General features: G+C 34.6%; 1 protein-coding gene across 5 annotated transcripts in view; it reads left to right on the top strand.

Moving 5' to 3' along the window:
* The window catches only part of DICER1 (dicer 1, ribonuclease III), a 62,939-nt gene extending 46,816 nt beyond the window's left edge, over nucleotides 1-16,123 (top strand). For all 5 annotated transcript variants that reach the window (XM_042884873.1, XM_042885123.1, XM_042884795.1 and 2 more), the window contains exons 24-29: nucleotides 1,527-1,682; nucleotides 5,134-6,016; nucleotides 7,837-8,105; nucleotides 10,751-10,913; nucleotides 11,007-11,082; nucleotides 11,366-16,123. In XM_042884873.1, coding sequence (XP_042740807.1) covers nucleotides 1,527-1,682; nucleotides 5,134-6,016; nucleotides 7,837-8,105; nucleotides 10,751-10,913; nucleotides 11,007-11,082; nucleotides 11,366-11,531 — 1,713 coding nt within the window. In that variant the 3' untranslated portion in view covers nucleotides 11,532-16,123. The remainder of the gene's footprint in view (nucleotides 1-1,526; nucleotides 1,683-5,133; nucleotides 6,017-7,836; nucleotides 8,106-10,750; nucleotides 10,914-11,006; nucleotides 11,083-11,365) is intronic.
* Nucleotides 16,124-16,704: the final 581 nt, after the last annotated feature.

Genomic DNA, 16,704 nt, shown 5'->3' with positions numbered 1-16,704 from the left:
AGCACTGGAACAGGCTGCCCAGGGAGGTGGTGGAGTCTCCTTCTCTGGAGATGTTCAAGACCTGCCTGGACGCCTACCTGTGCGACCTGCTGTAGGGAACCTGCTTTGGCAGGGGGGTTGGACTCGATGATCTCTGGAGGTCCCTTCCAACCCCTACAATTCTGTGATTCTGTGAAATTGTATATAATTGTTAAATAAAAATCTATAAAAGTATGTTAATGTAAATGTTAGTGAGCAAAGTCTTCACTTCTGCTGTTACAGTTTTAGAATTCTAGAGTCATAATTGTTTTTTCCACGTAACATAACTTAAATTTAATGTTGAGAATTTGATTGACTACTTCTAATAAAATGCATCACTGAGGATTAAATGACTGAGTAGTCTAGTCTTGGAAAACGAGGAAGGCTAAATAACTTGCTTCAAATAAAAGATGTGGAGCTCTTGGAGTGGGTCCAGAGGAGGGCTACTGAAATGATCAGAGGGCTGGAGCACCTCTCCTATTAAGAAAGAGAGGGAACTGGGCTTGTTTAGCTTGGAAAAGAGAAGGCTCTGGGGAGACCTCATTGTGGCCTTCCAGTACTTGAAGCGAATGCATAACCAGGAGGGGGAACAACTGTTTACATGGGTTGATACTGATAGAACAAGGGGGAATGGTTTTAAACTGAGACAGGGAAGGTTAGGTTAGATAATAGGAGGAAGATTTTCACTTGGAGGGTGGTGACACACTGGAACAGGTTGCCCAAGGAAGTTGTGGATGCCCTGTCCCTGGAGGCATTCAAGGCCAGGCTGGATGTGGCTCTGGGCAGCCTGGTCTGGTGGTTGGCGACCCTGCACATAGCAGGGGGGTTGAAACTTGATGATCATTGTGGTCCTTTTCAACCCAGGCCATTCTGTGAATGCAATTGGTATTTGAGCTCAGATTTCAAGACTTGAAAAAGAAACGTGGAAATTGTGTTTAAAATAAGAAATGAAGGTCAGAAGTTGGTAGTTCTAAAGTAAAAGAAACTCTTAATGCTTGTGTGTGTTTTTCCTTTCGTTTTAAAATATTTTAAAAGCTTTCAAGTCTATCAGAATAACATCTGGATTATAACTTAAGATTTTTTATGTGGAAGTGTTTTAACATTTTCTATTGCTAAAGCGTAGATCAATCTACCCATAATAGTAATCATTTTTCATTCCAAATCTAGCTTGAATGTTGATTGTTAATACTGGTAATTAATGACACTTGTCCAGGCTATATTTACTGTTATTCTAAAATTAGTAGTAATTTTACTTTGCAAAGAGAACTTAATCTAAGAGATTGAGCTGAAATTGTCACACCTAATATCTTTAACTTAAATAAATCTCTGCTATGCTGTGAATTGGTTGCACTATGTTAAGAAATCCGAACACCCTTTCGAGATCTAAGGGAAATGCACGATGGTAGAAAATCAGACTTGACCTCATAAAATCGTTTTGGTCCTTCATGTATTAACCTTTTCTTCTATAAATGCATGTCCAGAGATTTATCAAAGTATCTTTCCTGAAGGTCAGCAACTGTAACTTGTATCGCCTTGGAAAAAAGAAAGGACTGCCTAGTCGAATGGTGGTATCGATTTTTGATCCCCCTGTCAACTGGCTTCCTCCCGGTTACATAGTAAACCAGGACAAGAGCAACACTGATAAATGGGAGAAAGATGAAACGGTAAGAATTCATTTAACAATGTTGATGAATAATTATCTGCATCTGTCAGAATACTTTAATGACTGTGATCTGTATCCTCTAACTCCTTCCTTCTCCTGTCCCTTACGTATTTTGCTACATTTTGGAAAAGAAAAAAAATCCATTTATTTTTCTCATTTCTATCTAAAACTTAACCATAATTTAAGGAAAATGAGGAGCAAGCTGATCCCGAATAGAGCCCAAACTAAGGAAATTTGTTGAACATCATCCAATATGTACTAATAGAAAAGCAGGAAAGAAAAACTTTTTTGCTTTAGTTAAGGTACTCTCCTGAGTTTACCTGGTCTGAAGTTTCTCCTGGAAATTTTAAACTGAATTATCATTATTGGTTTTGCTGTAACATTTGTATGCAGAAGAAATTTTGTCTGCTTTTTAATAAATGTTTTTCCCTTTATAGAATATATGAGGTGTTGTTATTTTTCATAGTGGTTTGGAGAATGAAGTTTACAGCTGGCTTGAGAAAATACTGCTTGCTGTTAGCTAGAAAGTGAGGATGGCTGAGAATTGCTCTTCATCCAAAAATAAAATGCAGACACTTCTTAGTGCCTATTGCTAAAAGCTTCAGAATGGCAAATCTTAATGAAGAAGTAAATTATTTTCCGATTTAACTCATTTTATGTCAAGAGTAGAAGTGGATGTTTAGGAAACACCACTGATTACAGCAGACAGTGCTTTAATTTTTAGGTGCTTGAAAATAATTTGGAGGCTATGAGGGAGTGTAGGGATTTATTTTTTTTTTTTCCAATTCGAAGACCACACTCAGATTGAAGAACCACCAGAGGGCATATGAGAGGGCTGTTAGGTAGATGTACTGTGCAAATAAATATTTATTGCAGAATAAAACAACTTGATTATTGTGGCTCTGTATTGTGCCAAGATTTCATTTCAAAGAGACTTACTGTTTTACCTTTCTAAAAATAAAATAATACAGTTGGGATAGGTAATAATCATTACTTTTAAAAAGCTCTCAGTTCTCCATAGCTTTTCAGTGGCCTCTTCCTCTTTCACTATTTGTTTAAATAAAATTATCAATTTCAGACCGAAATAAGGAGGTTTTTTTATGCCAAGTGGTGAATTAGATTTTCTATTATCTTAGATTTAAATTTCATTGTTTATCTATGGATCTAGAAATCTCATTTCATTATGACAAGTTATTGTTGAAACGTCCTAATCAAATGTTGGTATTATTGTGTTGTTAAGCATTAAGATCTTTCCTGTAGCAGAATGATCTGTTATTTTATCAAATAGCTGATTTCCAAACAGCAAGAAAAAAAAATGTAGTTTTATTTAGCTTGTGGCCTTGACTTATTCAAAGTTAATTTTATGTTCTTTAAGAAAAAAAATTCTCTTCTGGGGTTAATTTTTTATTATTTTTGAAATGCTTTTTAATAATGAAAAAACATAACTATCAGAATTATATCCTGACTCGTTTAGCTACTGAGTATACTCATCACTTAATTTTTCATTTTCTGTTTTTGTAATGTGAGAGGCAATATGCAGGCAGTGTTAGGGTAGGTTACTTAGCTGTCCTGTTTCTTTAAGTTATTTAATTTGTGAATGAAATTACAGCAAAAATGCAATGTATCATTTTTAAAATATTTACAAGGACTGTCACTGAACTCTTAAAAACGAATGCTTCTCATTTTTATTTTAGTGGCAGGTGGGACAAGTGATATTTGATAAAAAAAAAAAAAAATCAGCTCAGTTCTAGGTGGTTAGAAAACTTATGCTGCTACTAGTTTCTAGAATACATACTTAACAAATTTCTGCAATTTTCACTGAATAATTAAAGTTAGTGAAATCCCTGCTTTGGGCATGTGAAATGGGTAATTATAACAGCAGAATTTTTTTGATGGAATATAGCTGGGCCATGAATTTCTATAGCCATTCCCTCTCCCTTCCTTCACCTTTCCTAGACCTGGGGCTGCCACATTGTGTTGAGGAAGAAGGTCATGATCCAATTGGTCAGTGGATGGTTTCAGGGGCTTTCTGGTCACCCTACAGCTGCACATCCACAGCTCTAAGAACTTGTACATTTGGCCCAAATAGAGGGGTCCCCAGTTTTAGCATCTGGTTTACAGATTTGCAAGGTTAGATAGCTGAGACTACAGCATACCATACATAGATTGAGGGCAGATTTAGGCTGTTTCACTTGATTCAAAAGAGTGTTGGCTTTCAAGACCCAATCCAGAAAAGCACTTTGAATCTGATCTTGCTCCGATCAAATTCAGTGGCAGAATTCCCATTGACATCAGTGATGTTGGGTTGAGCCTGTGAATAGTCCTTTTGATATAAGGACGGCTACTTATGCATTTAGTTAATATGTTAAAGTGCTTTCCTGGACTGGGGCCACAGCAAATTGTACAGCATCGTATCGCTTGGACGTATCTGTGTTCAATTTACAATTTATTTCAGTGTACACCGATTTGTTCCATGTGAGGAGGGGAAAGATATGAGGCATCATTACTTTTATTGTTGTGGATATGTAATTATGTATTAAAAATGGTGACAAATGCAACTTTTAATTAGACAAGGTTATGGGTATAGTCTGAAAAAAAAAGTACCTATCTAAAGGATAGGATTAATACTGGTTCCCATTGTATCATTGTCCTACATCATGATTTAATGTATAGGTTGCTGGTCAGTATAAAAAAAAAAATCTATATTGCATAACTGTCATTTATGTGCTTTTCCATTCTTAAACATTCTCTATTGAAATCTTGGTGATGCAAAACATTTGAGAAGCTGGGGAGGTTTCATATGTGTTAAAATTACACGTTATTAATTTGGTTTTCTTCTGCTTCTGAGCAGATCACTTACTGAATCCCTAACTCAGACAGTCAGGACAGTCTCCCACACATTCATTTAATTCTTGCCAATTTCTATTAGACTCCTCTTTTGGTCTGTAAGAATCAACTACGCTGATTGACTAAACTTTTAATTAGCTTGCTGAGTAGACTACACGTTATTTGCAACTTAACTGTATTTGAGAGCACAAATAAATATATTTTGCTGATTCACACAATGACTATTGAAGTGCTAAAGTCTAAGTGGTTCTTTAGTTTTCTTCAACATACAATGCACTTAGTGTTGTTTTTTTAAATCAGTTTCACGTGCAATGAATAAACATATCAGCATGAGTTCTTGTGAAACATAGCATGTGTTGTATGTAAAACATACAAAACCTTTATTACTTAACCTTTAGCACTGTATTCCAAGATAATTATTCTAGACTTAGAATGCTAGTGTTAATTGAGGTTGTATTGTGTACCTGAGTAGACAATATGCTATTAACTAAAAAAGTCAGGCTTATTAGCAGATACTACTCATATCCAATTCTTATGACAATTCTGGAATAAAATCATATTTTCCTCTTCAGTAGCATGTTGGGTTTTTTTGTGTTCTTTCACAGACAAAGGAGAATTTGTTGGCTAATGGTAAACTTGACTATGATGATGACGATGAAGAGGACGAAGACCTAATGTGGAGATTGCCCAAGGAAGAAACAGACTTTGAAGATGATTTTTTGGAGTACGATCAAGAGCATATCAAATTCATAGATAGTATGTTAATGGGATCGGGGGCTTTTGTGAAGAAAATTTCTCTCTCTCACTTTTCAACCACTGATTCAAATTATGAATGGAAGGCACCCAAAAAGTCATCCCTGGGTAACGTTCCATTTTCATCAGATTTTGATGATTTTGACTATAGTTCTTGGGATGCTATGTGCTATCTGGATCCTAGCAAGGCTGTTGAAGAGGATGATTTTGTAGTCGGCTTCTGGAATCCATCAGAAGAAAACTGTGGTGTCGATGCAGGAAAACAGTCTATCTCATATGATTTGCATACAGAGCAGTGTATTGCTGACAAAAGCATTGCAGACTGTGTGGAAGCCCTGTTGGGCTGCTATCTAACCAGCTGTGGTGAAAGAGCTGCTCAGCTTTTCCTGTGTTCACTGGGGCTGAAGGTGCTCCCTGTAATTAAAAAGACTGATTGGGAAAGCACTCTGTGTGCGACCGGAGAGAACTGTAACAGTGAGCAGAAGAATCTTTCACCAAACTCTGTTTCTGCTTGTATACTTAATTCAGAGCCTTCTCTTTATAAAGACCTGGAGTATGGTTGTTTGAAGATCCCACCAAGGTGTATGTTTGATCACCCAGATGCTGAAAAAACCCTGAATCACCTTATTTCTGGTTTTGAAAACTTTGAGAAGAAAATTAATTACAGTTTTAAGAACAAGGCGTATCTTCTTCAGGCATTTACTCATGCCTCATACCATTATAATACCATTACTGGTAAGTTATCTTAAAGAAAAGTGTTTTTTCTTGTATAATAAATATGAGAGAGAGTTTTTTGTATTCCCATATATTGTATTCCTTTTTTTTTTTTTTTTTTTTTTTTTTTTACATCTGATGTACTGTTTTAAGAAGTCAGTAGTCTCTAGATAAAAATTGTTATAAAACAGTATCTTGCCCTGATTTAGAAGGGAGATACTTGTTGAAGCTATATCTTAACGACTTTTCATAGTTTTTTAATTGATGGAAATTCAGGATGCATATTTGAGACTCTGTTGTTAATGCACATGACTAATGTTAGGTTTTCAGTTAGCTGTGTTAAATTCATATGTAATTGCAGAAAATCTGAAAGTGCTGATCGTGTTTTGCAAATATTTTAGCAAATTGTCACGTAATTTAATCCTAAACATGTTATTCTTTGAGTGTATATCTAAGACTAAAAGTAGATTATACAACATTTATAGAGACTTCAGTTTTAAGTTGGAATTTCGAAGTCTTAATTTAAGTTCAGATATTTTATTGAGTAAATGTTTAATGTAAAAGTTTGAAGTAGTTTACTAAATCCAACTAAATATTAATTTCAGGTCAGTTGCTTACTGTTCCTGTACATGGTCTAACAGCAGACTAAATCTGTAGTATTCTTCAATTACTTTTGCTTTGTCTAAATTTTTCCCCCATAGCGAATTGGTTCCTTAGTCCAAGAAATAAGAAATCATTTTTTTAATTAAAGAAATCAGTCATTTTGAAAAGCTAGTACATTGAGAAATAGTGTGAAACACTGAAGAAACACTGAAATGTTCCTTTAGTTTTCTGTTTGATGTGGGAGCTATTGGGAATAGGTGAACGGTTGGACTGGATGATCTTGAAGGTCTTTTCCAACCTTGGTGATTCTATGATTCTATGAAATTTCACAAAGCTTATAAAATGTAGATTATTCTTTTTTATATACTATCAAGGAGAAATGTTGAGGCATAGCAAGTAGATGAAATTACTTTGCTTGTAGCAGGAACTTTCGATTCCCTTCTTTTTACCATATAAGATAATTTAGAGTTGCTGTAACAGCTAAGTGTTTGGATTTTTCTTCAGGGGCATTAGTTGGGATCTTGCTATTTTAGATAGCAAGGTCAATCTTCCCTCTAGCCATTTCACTGTCAAGTTACTGTTGTAGCAGTTTTGTCTTCCTACTCTTCCCACCTGTTCCTGTTTGCTTTTCAAGATTATTTTTGTGGTGGTGGTGGTTTTATTTATATTGTAAAAATAGATCTCCATAGCTCTCCTTTCCCATCTGCCTTGTCAGTTATCCAAACAACAAAGATATGCTGATGTCATTTCTCAGTGTAAGTGAACTCATTCTGAATGGGAATCTTAGTTCAATGTGTTTCAAGAATTGTGTGGCAAGTTACATTAAAAAAAGAAGAAAAAAAAAAAAAGCTCATCGTATCTCACCTCACTTTTAACGAATTGGCTTTTTAAATTCATCTTTACAGCATTAGTTGTCATCCCTTTCAGATTTGTACACTTTTCTCAGCAGAATAGGATAACTTTGAACATAAGCATTAATTGATTGTATACAAGTGTTTTGCTAGCCTTGACAAATTAACATTTGGCTCAAGAGTGTGTTATTAGATAAAACTGTTTTTTTTTTTTAAGGACAAAGATACCTGTTTTAAAACATGCTTGCTCTTCCCTCTGAACATTGGTTACTTTGTGGAATTTATATGGCAGTGTACCAAATCTCCTTTCCAGAAAGGCCTGGAAAGAATGTGTGTGTTAAACTTAATTGGGTTGTTGTACCTTCTTTTTATTTCCAATGCTTTAAGATTGTTACCAGCGCTTAGAATTCCTGGGAGATGCAATTTTGGACTACCTCATAACCAAGCACCTTTATGAAGACCCACGGCAACACTCACCAGGAGTTCTTACTGACCTGCGATCTGCTCTAGTCAATAACACCATTTTTGCATCGCTAGCTGTAAAGTATGACTACCACAAGTACTTCAAAGCTGTCTCTCCTGAACTGTTTCATGTTATTGATGACTTTGTGCAGTTTCAAATGGAAAAGAACGAAATGCAAGGAATGGATTCCGAGGTTAGTGGTGGTAGAAAAAAAAGAAAATGTTTTCAGTATCTGATTTGTAGCATGTTAGATTTCTTATCGTGATGCACATTTTTGTAATGTTTTAGTCTTAAGCACAAAGCAGCCAAAGAAGCAGGTGGCTCTCAGTAGTAAAGCATGCAATATGTGGAGCAAAATACAATATTCAGGAAGTGTAGAGTAAGTAAAAACATCAGAAAAATAAATTGAGACCAGTTTTGCCTATAGATTTTTTCAGTGACAGTTGATTTCTCTCAGTATTTCACCTTTGTGTTGTTCACTGTTTTTTTTTCCCTGTGCTTTTCCTAACTTGCTTCTCTGATTGGAAGCTTACTGTACTGAATAAGCATTAAGTCACACAGTGCTGACTCAAGAAAGTCTATCCACACGACACCAAAAACAGTACTAGCTTGGCAAAATATTGGGATTATTTAATGTAGCGCACCGTAAAAAATGTTCACTGTTTTTTTTCTGGATGACTTTTGCTGGAGCAGGTGTCACTGCACTCTGCACAAGAACATTTGAAATGCTCCTAGAAGCTTTAGAGCTGCTAGACAAGGAAATATAGGCATCATTTAAATAAACCACTTGAAAAAGAGTTTAGCTGAAGACTTGCAAACTAATCGTATCTGAGATATGTAATGAATGTAAATGAAATATTTGAATTAAATATAAATACTTGAAATAAATGTAAATGAACATTCTCTACTGAAGAATGGACTAAACCTGTCTCATTTAGATAAGCATCTCAGAAAACATATGAGCACAAGGGCCTGCTGGGTGAAATTTTAACCAGGGTCCTTCAAGAGATAGACTTTCTTGTAATCCTTTTTAAAAAATAATATCTAGTAGATTTTCCTATTAGTTTGTCTTCTGAAAAACGATTACTAACTTTTTAGAAAATATTCTGAGAATATTCTAGCTCTAAATAAACATGTTGTCCTTGACTTAAGTAATTTCTTTTTGATAGACAAAAGCTCAGGAATCAAAAGCCTTCAGTTACTTATGTGTTTACAGCCCTTGCATCTGCTAGAGAGCGAAATCCATGTGTTTTATGGGAAGGCTGAGAAAACTAAGAGAAGAATAAGAAAATTTTTATTGAAATTTAGATAAGAGTTTAGCTTTCTGATGAGAAACAATTATCTATATTCTTCACAATACGAGTAAAGAGGTTAGAATATCAAGAGTTCATAATAGTGATTTTTAGCTTTGTTCAGTTTTTGCTGGTGTGCAAAAAGATGGTCTAGAAACTTCGATCCAAGTTGCAACCAAATTGTGAGATAGCTGTTTCAAATAAAATTCTTGTTTCACTCTCCCCATGCCTGCTCCCTATCTTGGTCTGGCACTGAATTACTGAAACTCTTATTTCATCACAGTTAATGCACAGAGTCTTTGTTTCTGCAGTCCATGCCAGCTATACTGGTTTCCATGTGTGTCTCCACATCATCTGCTTTGCTTTTTTAAATTCTCACTCCTGAAACATCTGTTGCTCCTTGCCTTATTGATCTTAATTTCTCTCTCCTTCGGCTATTTAAGTACTGTATAATTCTAAAGTGTTTTAGTTTGAACTTGATAAGAAATACACTCTTCAGAACACAGTTCATTATTTTTTTTAATCATCATAGTCCCATTTCAGAGGATGTACGCATCAGGTTTGACTTACTGTTTGATTTATTTTAGGGAGAAATGTTTTAGAAGGGACTAGCTTATGAACCATTGTAGTGACTGTTAAGAGATCTGAATTGCATCTTAAACCCGAAATAGGGGCTGCCTGCTGAGGAAAAGACAAAAATGTATTTCTCATTAGGACAGTAATATTCCAAAACATTTATTTGTCTTGTATTACTTTATTTGCACTAAAGTGAATACAAATTATATATATTTGAAATATTTGTAATTAAGGAGTGGGTTAACTCAAGATCTGCAAGATAGATACCGTAAGTTTAGTTTTAATAATAATTTAATTTGGACTTAAATTAGTGCAGTAGCAAAAAAACCACTGCCTGCTATGTTTAAAAAATACCTAAGCGTACCTGTTAGCTCAGTCTAATGTTGATGGTTATCAGTTAATGGCAGATTACTTTACTAATGCTGCTTTTATGCATGGTCTTCTGGGTAAACGAAGTAAGAAATGGTGCATCTGACTTTCATCCACAGGCTTGACTTAGAGATTTTAAAGCCTCCTTCTAGGAGGTCTTTAATGTATGAAGTCTTCCTTTGTTATGAGTAGCTTTCGACTATTGATTGATAGAACCGAGTCTGTTTCTTATTGGAAAAAACAGACCCATGGTGACATGCTACAGAATTATTACAGGAGGAATGCACAAAGCATGTTAAGTCCTCTAAGCAATGGTGTTTGGGGACTTTTTTTTCCACATTTGAAAAATGATATATCCAGCAACTTGGTTTCATTGGGGGATAAAAGAATAATTTCACTGCGGAAAGCTGTCAATGAAAATAAGCATAAAGGAAACAGCTCAGGGTAGGATATAAGAGGACTTACATTTCTGAATATCATTGTTTTATTTTAAAAGAAGCAAATGTCTCTCTTTTCTCACCCTCTGCCTCTCTCTTTTTCCCCACCTTGTGTTGTTTTTTGTTTTTTGTTTTTTTTTTTTTTTTTTTTAAATTGCAAACAGCTCAGAAGATCTGAAGAAGATGAAGAAAAGGAGGAAGACATTGAAGTACCAAAGGCCATGGGGGATATATTTGAGTCCCTTGCTGGTGCCATTTATATGGATAGTGGAATGTCTTTGGAAATGGTTTGGCAAGTGTACTATCCAATGATGAGGCCATTAATAGGTATAGTCAGCTTTCTGAAATAAATAATAAAGTGCCATCTGCTTTGAAGAGAACAAAGGTCAATTTTTATTTTTATTTTTTACTTTTTAATAGAAAAATTTTCTGCTAATGTGCCCCGTTCCCCAGTGCGAGAGCTGCTTGAGATGGAGCCAGAGACGGCCAAATTTAGGTAAGACAACACTTTCTTCAGAACACACCATCCTAAAATATTCTTAAGATGTACTTATGAACTACAGAGAATTTTTTTAAAAGTCATGAATGATTTTTAATTCCTTTTGCACCAAAAAGTTAAGGTTATTTTTGTATTCGTTTTTGTATAGTTGTCTGAAAAAAGTAGTGATTTCTGTTTAACTGCACTGCTTTTACTGCTGTAGAAAAGAGAATATCAATCTTGTATTTCACATTAACGTGCCTAGACAGTAAGTAAGTAATTACTGTGTATATTTTTGCAGTCCTGCAGAAAGAACTTACGATGGAAAGGTCAGAGTAACTGTGGAAGTTGTAGGAAAGGGAAAGTTTAAAGGTGTTGGCAGAAGCTACAGGATTGCCAAATCTGCAGCTGCAAGAAGAGCACTACGAAGCCTCAAAGCAAATCAACCTCAGGTCCCAAACAGCTGAGACTCCTCTTAAAATAAATAAAATGGGGAAAACGCATATGAATAAAGCAAATTTTTTAAAATGTTGATGTTGAGAGGAACAAATTGGAAGACAGAATTTAAAGTTTGTTTGATAACAGAATAGATAACAAAACATTTAACATGTATAAAATTTTGGAACTAATTGTAGTTATAGTTTTTTGCGCAAACACAATCTTGTCTTCTTTCCTCACTTCTGCTTTGTTTAATCACAAGAGTGCTTTAATGATGACATTTAGCAAGTGTTCAGAATAATTGTTGTCAGGTCTTTTTGGTTTACTTTTATTGTTAGTACAGCTTTGCTTAGTGTTAGAAGGCCAGGGAGCTTATGCCTATTGCAGTTGCTAGATGTATATATAGTAATCTTGAAATTCTTCAATCTGTGCACTAGTGCCAGTCATAAAGCAGTTGATAAACTGTACTGGATGATTGGGTATAAGAAAGAATAAGTGTGCCAGTATTCTCGTTTGTTTTTTTTTTTCTCCTACATGTCATCTTTTTACATTAAGATGGCATTCCCAATCATTATTGCACTTATTTGTTAGGGACAGATTTTAATTGAAATGGCTGGCATACTGGTAGAATGAGACTTCAATTTCCTTATGCCACATAGTCTTGCATTTAAAAAAAAAAGAAAAAAAAAAAAAGGTTCTTGCCTTAAAAATAAATAAACCCTCATTAATAACCTTTAATTTCTGATCTTTTTTGGAACAAACTATTTTACATTCCCGTCATTTTATTATGCATTTTACAATGATACAGCTCTATATTTACAGTACAACTCATTACTATAGCTGTGAGTTATTACAGGATAATAATAGAAATCGTATTCATATATATGTAATTAGGTTATTTTTAACAATTCTGAGGAGGTGGTTAGTCTACAGATTTTTTTATACCATAAGCAAAATATGGTCTTTGGCTAAAATTCCAGTTTTACACAAACCTGCAAGCTAGATAGTTCCAGTACTGGAAACAGTAATGAATAATTGTACAGTGCAAGCTGTCATTCTAACAAAATAACCTTAGACATATCACACCTAAAATATGCTGCAGATTTTATAGTCAATTGGTTACGTATTTAACAAACAGAGCACCTTTACACTTAGAAATGTTTCCACGTAAATTTCTTACTGTACTTTTCAGAGTTGCATGCATATTTCACCTACCAAAGCTGTGCTGTTAAATAACGTGAAAGTTGATGTTTGAGATAACTGCCGTACTTTTGATACATCTGTGATTTAGGTCCTTAATTTAGAGAAACTAGCTCATTGATGTTTTGATCTACTGGGGGAGGGGGGAAAATCATACATTTATTTTTTAGGCTTTGCCTATACTTCTTTAATTAGATTTATGTAGGCACTCTTCACTTAAATACCTCAGTTCTTTTTTTCTTTTCTTTTTTTCTTCTTTTTTTTGCATGCATTGTTTTTTCTGTTTTGGTGCTATGTTTATATATTATGCTTGAAAATTTAATTTTTGCACTGTAACTATAATACCTCTTAATTTACCTTTTTAAAAAGCTGTGGGTCTCGTATTCCCACCAATATCAGTAGAGGTTTGCTGCAATTTTGCCCTGTTAATTATGCTTGAAGTTTGAGAAAGCAGAGCAAGGTGTTTTAACATTTTCCAGCACAATAGTTTGAACTTGATGCTGTGTCTTATGTATTAAATTACAGATAAATACTGTATTTCCTGCTTTTAAACCCTATTCCTTTCCTCACAAAATGCACACTAAAACAAAACAAAAGCTGTCAGCTCTTGCTTTCTTAACAACAAAAGAAAAAAGCCTTAGTGGCAAGGGGTAGGCATTAAGCTTTTCTGAAATACAGTTTTCGAAAGTTCGTGTATTTTCTATCTCAGTCTTTTTTTTCTGAATTCTGCAAGAAGGACTATTCTTATATTTGAAAAGAACATTATTATAGTAAGCAGAATGAGAATTAAAATAGTAGCTTGCAAAACAGTTCTTGCATTTCTTTGTTACTTCAGTAATGAAAACGTAACATGAAATTACAAGACCCGCAAGTCTTGGTGTGTATGAAAAAAAAGATGTAAATGAGATGGAGCAGTCTAAATTTTCAAAGGTAAATTGCTTTGAGGTAGCCTTTTTATAGAAGGAAATGGATTACCAATTTAAGTTATAGCTCTTCCTTTAGGCTAGGAGTAAATTTTCTTAGAGAAAATACATGATCGTGGAAGTTGGCAATTCTGCATTTCTCATCAGATTGATCAGACCATCTATGAAGCGTTAAGTAGTTCTAACTGCATTACAAAAGAATTAAGGTTAGGCTTTGAATGCTTACGATTTCTTACTGACTGTTTCAAGGTTATAGATTCTCAGGGGTTTCAGGTGATTGTTAGCAGTAATGTGGTACAGAGTGTCTCTGCAAAGAAACTGAACCAAGTTTGCTCTGTATTTCAGAACAGTTTAATGATCACTTTGTTACTAGACAAAGCCTATGAATTGGAAATCTGAAATGTGTAGTGGCTGACTATAAAGTAGTTTCTGCTGCTGATGCGTTTTTAAATGAGTTTTAAATGCCGTAATGTTTTCCAGTGTGACCTCATTGAAATATTTTATATCCTTTGAGATAGAAAAATCATAGTAGTTTCCATGTTATACATCTGTGTGTTTTACCCTTCAGTTGATATGATTTTGATATCGGACAGTGTATGCTATTAAAGACCTAAATCTGATCATTTGAAGGTTGGGATGGAGATCACTTGACATGCTGTAAGCACAAGTGTACGCAGACTGTTGCAACCCATCTTCAAAAGCAACCACACGGCCACACAGGCTCATCTAAAAAATAGTGTGGGGGTTAGTTGGCATGAACCTTGTTTTTTTGTTTTGTTTTGTTTTTTATCTAAGTCCTGTTATACTGTACTTTAAACAGTCCTCCTAACTATGCTGCGTTTTTATTTTTATGGCTTTTTTTTTTTTGCGCTGTTCTGTTCATGTAGCACAAATAAGCATTGCACTTGGTACCATGCTTTACCTCATTTCAAGGAAAAAATGCTTAACAGAGAGGAAAAATGTGGTTTGGCCTTGCTGCTGTTCTGATTTACTGAATTTGAAAAAGATAATTATATGCCTGCAATGTGTCATTTACTTGCACAACTTAAATAGGTCATTTGCAATGTCTGTGGCATTTTTACTGTATGTGGGTAAATACGACAAAGGAGTGTGACAACTCTTGGTTGTATTTTAAAGCTATTGTTTTTTTTACTACATCATTTTACTGTTATGTGAAGTAATTAAAATTAGAATGACCTCTGACACTCCAGTAATTATCTCTGAACAAACCAACATATTATGCATATAGCGTAGTTTCTGCAAGAAGACGGTCCTTAGAATTTGGTCAACCTCAATTAAATCTCTGCTCTGTCTGAATATCGAGTGTCCAGTAGCGACTTCTGAAGTGTTTGTTCAGCTTGATGCTGCTAAAGTCCGTACAGAAAAAGCCTGTTAATTTTTAGTCTCGTTATAGAATGTGTTGTGACTGCAGAGTACAGAACTTAGGGAAGAATTCAGACTGGTTGCAGTGCTGGGGAGAAATACAGTGTTGGCCCAGGGATGATGTATGATATATATATATATATAGTAGAGTTTGGATTCTTCTCCTTGTAAGTAAATACAGAACTATAAACTGGAAAATGGGGGGGTTATGTTACTGCATATGAGATAACTATGCTACATGCATTTATCTGTATAGAAAATGAAATCTTTGTATCCCAAGTCACAGCAGCATCCATAATCTGAAAGTGATAAATAGTGTTGAGATCTGCTGTGATGCTACACTTGCTTCTGTCTGACAGTATTCTGGGTTTATATGCTTTAGGTGGGATTCTCTGCAAAAACATTCTTTTGGAAACCTCTGTATTTTTTATATGAGTAAAGTGAGAAGGATTTTGATTTTTGGTACTTACTGACATTGATCCTTTTCCAAATGCTCTGATTTTCAAGAAGCTGATTTCTTTACCTTCCTACTAGGTTTAAAACTAAAAACACTACAGTTTGTGACCATGAAATGTAATCTAAATATCAGCTGTAACTTTGTAACTCAATCTGAATTATGTTAGCAAATATCTAGAGGTCATTGTAGTATACTCCACTAGCAGTTAAAATTAACTTTTATCAAAGCTAACTACATTTCTTAAAAATAAATTTTATCCAATAAACTCCTTGGGTTTTTTCCCTCTTTTATTTGAATGGCAACCACAGACTACTTTAATTGCTTTGTAGATGCACTCAGAATATACTGCAGCAGCAAGTTAGAGAGAAAAATGTTTGTGGACAATAATTGGGAATTGCAGGCATTTTTATTGTAAATAGTTTGACTGAAAAGATGGTTAAAATCAAGTAGAATGAATAACAAATATAATTTGATGGACAATAAAATATTTACCATCACATGCTGCAGCTGTCTTTAAGGGACATAAAATGTAATTCATTCATACTGTAATCTTGCTGCAGAAATTTGCAATCTGCACCTTATGGATCACAATTACCTTTAATAGTTTTTTGTAATAATTGTAGCTGAGTATATCTCCAATAAAGTTATGGTCTGTTCACCTTGTATTGTCTTTTCTTTTTGTTTTTAGTTCCTTTAATCTTTTCATGAATCTTCTAGATTAACAGAATTTTTTTTTTGTCTCAATCTAAAATTTAAAAAAAAAAAAGTGAAAGCATTATTTCTTGACCTTGTTTAAATACAAGTCTGTCATCTTCCTCTGATGAATGAACTGTCTTCATATCTGTGTGAAGACCCTTCAGGGATGCTCAGGTTAAAAATGATGGTGTATGTGCTACTGTTTGGTCTCTGTGTTGATGATTATATCTGCAAAACTGCTGCTGGAGCTAGGAGGCTCCAAAGCATAGGGCTTCAGAGCGCAAGCTTGCACAATTCAGCATGTTTTAAGAGTGAAGTGATCATTTGTGCTAATAGTCTCAAAATTAATTAAAATTGTTTTCTTCTTTTCCTTTAAGTATTCCACTTATCCTGTATATGGAAAAAATCTGGAATATTCTGACAGGTGCACCAGTGTTGTTTGGCAGTGGATAACCTTTTGCTTAGCTGTAATGAAGCAAGCAGTTAGCTAAGGATCCTAAGGAACCCTGTGGACCTCTTAGGGCTTTCCAGCTATTTTCCCAT

This window comes from Lagopus leucura, unplaced genomic scaffold (genome assembly GCF_019238085.1).
Source record: "Lagopus leucura isolate 7727_CA_CO unplaced genomic scaffold, USGS_WTPT01 Super-Scaffold_1, whole genome shotgun sequence".
In the NCBI taxonomy this organism is placed as follows: domain Eukaryota; kingdom Metazoa; phylum Chordata; class Aves; order Galliformes; family Phasianidae; genus Lagopus; species Lagopus leucura.
This window is presented reverse-complemented; position numbering and strand designations above follow the sequence as displayed.